The 8,867-nt window shown below is 37.7% G+C and overlaps 1 protein-coding gene across 1 annotated transcript in view; it reads right to left on the bottom strand.

Moving 5' to 3' along the window:
* Positions 1 to 204: 204 nt before the first annotated feature.
* LOC122814067 (matrix metalloproteinase-17-like) overlaps positions 205 to 8,867 on the bottom strand; it is a 180,938-nt gene continuing 172,275 nt past the window's right edge. Inside the window, exon 10 of the mRNA XM_044086676.1 lies at positions 205 to 2,279. Coding sequence (XP_043942611.1) covers positions 2,017 to 2,279 — 263 coding nt within the window. The 3' untranslated portion in view covers positions 205 to 2,016. The remainder of the gene's footprint in view (positions 2,280 to 8,867) is intronic.

Here is an 8,867-nt window from a genome sequence, read left to right as displayed (position 1 = left end):
TGTGCTTCATGCCTTTTGTGTCTGACTTTCTAGAGCCTTCTGCTCCTTTCCTATATTGTATTTTTTTTGTCTCCCGCTGTTTGTGTTAGTCAAGCCCCCATAATTGCTATGTTGCCAGTTAATGTACTGCCAGATTCTCAGGTACTCCTGACTAAGAATTTCTTGAACTGCAAGGTTGATGTAACAGAAACAAAAGAAGCAGAACAATTGCATCTTTTTATTTTTATTATAAACATTTCCATTAATGACGAAAGTTACATTATTCATGTTACATAAAGACAACCAGTTTCAACAACTTTATAAAAAATGTTCACTCCCTTTCTGGACACTTAAAATACAGTGTGCTGTCCAACACATCAGTGCTGGGTAACCTGCTTTGGGTAAATGTAGCCATGAACAAGTCATTTCTGTCTGTCCACTAGTGCAGTGTTACTACCACAGTTCAGATAACCTGAGATCATAAGCGAGGCCAGGATGTCCTAGCAGTAATGGGGTGGGAATCATGGCTTTCTAGCACCATGTTTTCCTCCTGAAAGGAGTTTTGTGCATGCCTGTTCCCTAACAGCAGCTCTGAGGGTGGAGGGTAGGGTAGGTGCAACCTGAGTTAGGGTATGGAATTGTTACAGAGTTCAGTAAATATGCTTTAATGTCAGTGCAGGGTGGCTGTTCTGAAGACAGCAGTGATGAATGATAAATGTATGTCATACTTTGGAATCTGCGGCCCCTACAGGATCTGTATGTAGGATCTTTTTAGAAAACTAGATCTGGTCCTACTGACTCATGGAGTTTGCCTCCGTTCCATGATTTCCATTCTGTTATGAGATGCCATAGAAAGCGACATCTGAAAGAAGGTGTCATGAAATGCACTAAGGAAGAATGAGGAAAGAAAGCCACTGGTACATTGTGAAAACAAAGCGTTACTGTAAATATGTTCCCTTGGAAATCCTTTTTTAAAGTTCAAATCCAAACCTCCATATCAGACAGTCTGAACACTTACATGCTGCAGCTCTGAAAGTACACACTGTGGTTACTGAAACATGTTGGTTCTCTTGAACCACTGACACTGGATTTGAACCCCCAGCACCACATGGGGGTTAATGTGCTTTTGCTATAGCAGTCCAATGCCTTTTTTATTTGCTCATTATTCTTACTGCCTGTTGGGGGGGTTTACAGTGGGAGTTAGTCTTTTTTACTTTACTATCCTGTTGCATTAATTCCAATAAATAAAACATAGAGATGCTACTATTTACTGAATCTGTAGTACTTTTAGTTCTTTAAGTACTAGTTTGTTCCTTGAAGATGTATAGAGCAGTTTATTGAGTGATTCAGTAGTTGCGCAAGGATTTGCGTCTTCATTTGAGTGGTCTCCTTCAGCAGAAAAGATGACATGTTCCCTTATGTCAATACAAAATCAAAACTCGCTGAGCAGACGACTTAGCTGAATGGACCCTTACAAAACCTAATAATGTGTGAACAATGGCATTTTCAGAATAAAACCAAAAAATTAAAAAATAACATCAAATGGCATTTTTAGTTCTTGGTTTCACAAGACATCATGAAAGATATGCAAATTTCCCTTGAAAAACGAGAAATGTTTCAGTGCACTGGTTTACAAACACACAGCATACACCTTTAATAATGCGCATAGGCCAATAATACAGAAGTATGGATGTGTTTAGTCATGTTGTGACCTTATGAGTACATCATAAGTTAAAGATGGCTTATATTCTGGAAACGTAAAAGTACTGGATGCAGGAAAAGTTCTGTAATGCAGGGAGTGATATACATAAGGATACCGCATACGTGAGGATACCACGTACATGAGGAGACAGCATCATCACAGCTGTCATTTTCCAGTCTGTTCCAGTGCTTTCTTGTGCTTTGCACCAATAAATTGGCCATCTGCTCCAAAGTGAAGGTGCTGTTGCAGTCACAAGGCTCCCATAACAGAAGCAACACAGACTGTCCCATTTATAAATATATTTATTTACACACCAGAAATGCCTTAGTTCATGTCTAGAATTTACAGCAGATAGCAGTGACAGCTAGGCTAAGTACCAGAATTCGTGAAAGGAAAAGATTTGATGCATGGTCTTTTATACTGCAGGTGCATTCTTTATCATCAGACCTTGCCTTTGGATTGGATTTGGGTGCATCGGTTACAGCGACAGTACAATACATCCAGTCACGTGCGACAGATTTTGGATAACCACTGCTAGCTTCAATGTTACCGCCACTGAAGTGCCAGTATCTGTCATCTTTGAAGAAATAAGTGTCACCTGCAAGTATAAATAAAGGCAATTAATCAACTGCATTTAAAACTGAAAGAAAAGTGTCATACTTTGTATATTTTATTATCAACTATAAAACATAAACAATTAAGGAAATAAACATTTGAAAATGTTTTGGGTGCATCCCTGCACTATTGCATGCTTAGCTGAATGGTTTAGGCAATGCAGCAATGCTACGCCTGGAACTTCTAAATGCAGCAATGTTACGTCTGGAACTTCTAAATGCAGCAATGCTATGTCTGGAACTTCTAAATGCAGCAGTGCTATGTCTGGAACTTCTAAATGCAGCAGTGCTATGTCTGGAACTTCTAAATGCAGCAGTGCTATGTCTGGAACTTCTAAATGCAGCAATGCTATGTCTGGAACTGCTAAATGCAACAATCCTATGTCTGCAACTTCTAAATGCAGCAATGCTATGTCTGGACCTTCTAAATGCAGCAATCCTATGTCTGGAACGTCTAAATGCAGCAATGCTATGTCTGGACCTTCTAAATGCAGCAATCCTATGTCTGGAACTTCTAAATGCAGCAATCCTATGTCTGGACCTTCTAAATGCAGCAATCCTATGTCTGGAACTTCTAAATGCAGCAATGCTATGTCTGGAACTTTTAATTGCAGCAGTCCTACGTCTGGAACTTCAGTCCTACGTCTGGAACTTCTAAATGCAGCAGTCCTACATCTGGAACTTCTAAATGCAGCAATGCTATGTCTGGAACTTCTTACATTTTAATCTTACCATGTTGTCATTCAGCTATGAGTTACTAAGTAGGACAGACAGTAGAGAGAGGTTTCCCCGAGTTAAAATTTAATGCTATATCAACACAGGAAACAAAGTTGTCAAACCTGTAGCTCAGCAAGTCCTTCTAAAAAGCATATTTTGCAAGGGTGCAAGCCTGCTTCACCCCTGTGTGAGATGGTTTGTCCCTCTGACATCCCTTACTGAAACATACTAACTCTATTGTTGCACAAACGCAGAGAAAACAGAACTCACACACACAGGATCACTACCAGTGCACACGTAGAAACTGGATATTAGTGATTTTTCTGGATCTATATCACTTTGTCGAATCCCACATGAGCGACTACCTCTTCATCAAGCACCTATTAATCAAAGCTTCTAATAAGCGAATGGACTTTTCAACAAATTTTTTCTTAGGGCAAACCAATGGCAGGCCACCCTAGCCAACGTAAATAAAATCATAAAACTTAACATCTACTCAGGTGGAGAGGCTATGCCTACCACATCCCTTAACTAAATATACCAACTCCAAGATTGCACTACAATAGGGAAAAGGGCAAATTACAGATGGTTGCCGACCATTGTTTTGCCTTAGGAAAAATTGCACTGAAAAGTCCATTTGCTAAATAGGAACTTTGATAAATAGGTGTTCAATGAAGAGGCATTCGCTGATGTGGGATTCGACAAAGTGATATAGACCCTGATTTTCTACATATCAAGTAGTTATAAGGGAGTTATATATCAGTAAATGTAAACAGAAAATGTAGGCCTCATCATCTTTCACATCTTTGAAGAATATCAAGTTATATGCGAACGTAGTAACCCTGAGCCAAGTCTTGGTGTGGTAACGGTAATAAACACCTTTTGGGGATGTTGTCATGGCTGACATAAGATTAAAAGTGAGTAATACTAATAAAAGGTAAGGCAAATAAAATAAACAGTCTAAGTAATGGGGGTTGCCATCCACCTTAACGTCTTGCTAAAATCTGTTTTGTGTTCGTTTGATGAAACAAAAGTGAAAATGAAACTGGATGGTAAGCAAATGCAAGTAGCCAGAGGCAGCTGTCAGACTATGTAGATCTGTTGCACCTTCTGTTTGCATAACTTGATCCCAAATATGTTGAAAACCATCTCCTGTCTACAAAAACATGAAGCCGTCTGCTCAGTTGGAAAAAGTACTGGATGCAGGAAAAGTTCTGTAATACAGGGAGTGCTATACATGAGGATACAGCATACATGAAAGCTGTTATTTTCCGGTCTGTTTCAGTGCTTTCTTGTGGTTTGCACCAATAAACTGGCCATTTGCTCAAGCAGTGAAGGTGCTGTTGCAGTCACAAGGTTCCCATAACAGAAGCAACACAGACTGCACACAGGGATGTAATACTGAAAACCGACTCAGTTTCATGTAAATGCACAAATTTGTACCAATGACATGAGCTCTGCTGCAGACAGAGCAAGGTCACTGCAGCCCTTATAGGGTGATGTTTCACCTTCATACCTTCCCTTACTTTTGTTGTTGTTGTTATTATTATTATTATTATTGTTATTGTTATTATTATTATTATTATTATTATTATTATCATTGTTATTATCATTATTATTATTGTCATTGTTATTATTATTATTGTCATTGTTATTATTATTATTATTATTATTATCATTGTTATTATTATTATTGTTATTATTATTATTATTGTTATTGTTATTATTATTGTTATTGTTATTATCATTATTATCATTATTATTATTATTGTTATTATTATTATTGTTATCATTGTTATTATTGTTATTATTATTATTATTAATGTTATTATTATTATCATTGTTATCATTGTTATTATTATTATTATTATTATTATTAATAATATTGTTATTATTATTATTATTATTATTACATCAGGTCACTGCATCTTGGACAAACACCAATAATTTAAAAATGATACATAAATAAGCCTGAGCTGGTGCCATAGGAGGATAAAGCTCTGACTACAGCCCACGTCACCCAAGTTTGACTAACAATATGGGCATCTGATGCTGCAAGAAGGGAAGATGGAGCATGTCCGTCCTAGTGGGGGGAGACTGGGTCTGTCTGGCTTGCACTGCTACTCTAATGACAGGACATTGGCTGGAGAGCAAACATAGGCAGACATGGACATGCCCATCCAAGCCAGTGAAAGTAACCCCTGTTGGCATGTGTGAGGGAACATACATGTATGGACACAAAAGCATAAGCAGCCCCTGTGGTGAACAAAGTGCTCATGTCACCACCAGGAGTGTAGTTAGGCCATAAGATAAAGAGAAACCTCTCATTGCCGGCTTGAAAGTAAGAACACCAACACCCTCATTACTGCCTTTATGGCAGCCCCCCCCCCCCCCCCAGGCACAGCTTGATGGTCAGCAGGGATTAGGGCAAAAATGATATACAAATAAGCACAATAAAAATTAATACTTACTGTTTCTTTTAGTAATGAATACTACAACAACACTGATACATAGAAAGCATACAAATCTGAGCAATATGCACACTCAGGCAACCCAGCTGGAGCAATTCTAGTAAGAGAACGTCATGTTAGTATCTAACAAAATACCTTATTCTGCAGATTTAGTAAAGCCGTGTTAGTATCTGACAAAATACCTTCTTCTGCAGATTTAGTAAATCCATGTTAGTATCTGACAAAAATACCTTCTTCTGCAGATTTAGTAAAGCCGTGTTATTATCTGACAATATACCTTCTTCTGCAGATTTAGTAAAGCCATGTTAGTATCTGACAAAATACCTTCTTCTGCAGATTTAGTAAAGCCATGTTAGTATCTGACAAAATACCTTCTTCTGCAGATTTAGTAAAGCCATGTTAGTATCTGACAAAATACCTTCTTCTGCAGATGTTTAGTAAAGCTAAAGCCATGTTAGTATCTGACAAAATATCTTCTTCTGCAGATTTAGTAAAGCCATGTTAGTATCTGACAAAATACCTTCTTCTGCAGATGTTTAGTAAAGCTAAAGCCATGTTAGTATCTGACAAAATACCTTCTTCTGCAGATTTAGTAAAGCCATGTTAGTATCTGACAAAATACCTTCTTCTGCAGATTTAGTAAAGCCATGTTAGCATCTGACAAAATACCTTCTTCTGCAGATTTAGTAAAGCCATGTTAGCATCTGACAAAATACCTTCTTCTGCAGATTTAGTAAAGCCATGTTAGTATCTGACAAAATACCTTCTTCTGCAGATTTAGTAAAGCCATGTTAGTATCTGACAAAATACCTTCTTCTGCAGATGTTTATTAAAACTGTTAGTACAGTTCAAAATACCCTTTTCTGCAGATATTTAGTAAAGTTATGTTAGCTAGTGACAAAATACCCTCTTCTGCAGGTATTTATTAAAACTATGTTAGTAAGTGACAAAACACCCTATTCTGCAGGTATTTAGTAAAACCATGTTAAGTGACAAAAATATCCTCTTCTGTAGATATTTAGTAAAACCATGTTAATAAGTGACAAAATACTAATTTCGGCAGATATTTATTGAAGCCATGGCTCACAACAAAAAGTTCTCCGCTTCAGTTCTTGGCTGGGGTGCCTTCTGAGTGGAGTCTGCATGTCCTCCCTGCAGTTGCATGTGTTTCCTCTTGGTGTTCTGGTTTCCATCAACATCCCAAAGACATGCTGCAAGTGGATTGGACACTCTAAATTCACCCTAGGTGTGAGCGTGTGCATGTGTGCGCCTTCTGTTGAAGGTTGGGTGCCCAGCTGGCAACTCCACATCATAAAACCCCACTGCCAATTGTTCTGTGGACTGTTTGTTCCAATGGGGTGACCCCTAATGGGAAAAGCCGAAAGGAGAAGAAGATTTAGTAAAGCCATGTTAGTAACTGACAAAATACCCTCTTCTACAAATGTTTAGGAAAACCATGCTTGTAAGAGGCAAAATATCCTGTTCTGCAGATATTTAGTAAGAACAGCTCTTCATATACAGATGGCTGTATTTGATAGTAACCAGATAAAAACATCTTTGCTTGTGCTGTCAAGTTGAAGGTGGAGGGCTATTTTGATGCATACTGGGCAACATATTGGAGAAACTGAAACTACAAAGAAGTTTCTTTATTTCACATTAGGTATGCTTGCAAGATTATTGATGAAGATCTTTGTAATATATTATATACAAGCAGGATAACCTTAGATGACATGAATGCTGACAAATGTCTCCTCCCGTCACTCTTTAGGATCCCAGAGATAACTCAGATCAGAAATGAAGCTTCCCTTTAGAGCCATTGTTTTTGTTATACGTCCAAAAAATGACCCCCAGATTAAATTAACTGATAGATTGCTTATTACTTCTGTACATTTTGGTAAATTGTTTTTGAGAAACTTGTGGCATCTATTGGAATTGTTTCAAGAAGTGAATGCTGAAGAAGGAATGTTTTTGGTCATCATGGACATTTGACACGTATACACTGGTACTCCATAGAATGACAGGCTGGGTATGGTCAGAGATTACTTACAAATCATTTTGAACATGGCTTCAGTGTGGATGTGATCTGTGAACTTGTAGACATTGTCCTTAATACATTTTTCAAATTTAACAAGAAGTTCTAGTAACAAGTATGTGGAGTAGCAATGAGGGCTGCTGTCAGGCCAACATTTGCAAATTGTGTATTAAATGCTTGGGAGAGAACTGCTATTTATGAATCAGACTTATAGAAAAAGCATAAGTCTGCATGTACTTTACACAGATGTCTTGTTTTTCATGTAACAATGGTTCGATATGCTGATAATGCATCTGTAATTTGCTCAGCTAAAGCTGTCTAAACTCCAGGACCTTACACAACCATCCTTCTCGTCTACTGAGGCACAGCTAAATAACTGAAGACTCCTCCTACTCTCCACAAAAAAAAAAAAAAAAAAAAAAAAGAAATAGTCTTTATCCTCCAAACAACTCTCAACCCAAAATACATTATTCACCATAACCTCTTCTACCAATAACACCATGAGTGAACAGGTTCTTAGGTTCATAGATTAGTAGTAGGCTAACTGCCCTTGAGGGCCATTTTAACCCTAGCTAATTACTCCATGTGAGAATCAAACCCTGCACTTTGAGTCTGTAAGGTAAATACCTTAACCATTATACCAACCTCATTATCACCATACCCTCTACTAGTAATACCATGAGTGAACAGGTAAATCAGACAAAATTACTAAGTGCCATTACAGATGGCCAGCTGAAATATGTCCGCCACATACCTCAAGCAAAAATAAATAAATAAGCTCCTGAAAGACTAGGTTTCCTATACAGAGCTAAAGCTTACCTCCCTGATGCAACTAGAAAATGCATAGTCATAATACTCCTATTGCAATCTGTCTTTATGCAACATCTGTATTTAGTAAGTTTCAAGTCACACAGTTATGTAAGCTGGAGGAGTGTTACAATGAAATTATCAAATCACCACTATAAAACATACCACTGGTACCACTTAAAGAACTAAACTGGTTAGAAGTCCCACACTTTCTAGTAATATCTCAGCTTACTACAGTTCACATTCTTATTTATAAGCCTGAAACCTGTCCTGCTCTAAGTAAACATCATTCCTCCCGACTCTCCAAACAAGCTTTATGCTCTAAAGCTAAAGCACTAGTCTATATGACCAAATCTTACACTAGTGGGCGTGGGTCCCTATAATCAAATAGTAGTGCAGAAATATGGACTATCATCCCCTTATCAGTGAAATATATTCAGAATGCAATATTAACGGGAAGAAAGTTATAGTCATAGGGTTTTAAGTACATAGTACCTGTAGCTTCTCCAGTAAAATGGCAGATCTTGGTGGCCCATATAGGAAAA

Source organism: Protopterus annectens, chromosome 10.part0 (assembly GCF_019279795.1).
Source record: "Protopterus annectens isolate FY-2018-M chromosome 10.part0, PAN1.0, whole genome shotgun sequence".
In the NCBI taxonomy this organism is placed as follows: domain Eukaryota; kingdom Metazoa; phylum Chordata; order Ceratodontiformes; family Protopteridae; genus Protopterus; species Protopterus annectens.
Note: the sequence above shows the minus strand (reverse complement) of the source record. Positions and strands in the feature narration are given on the sequence as shown.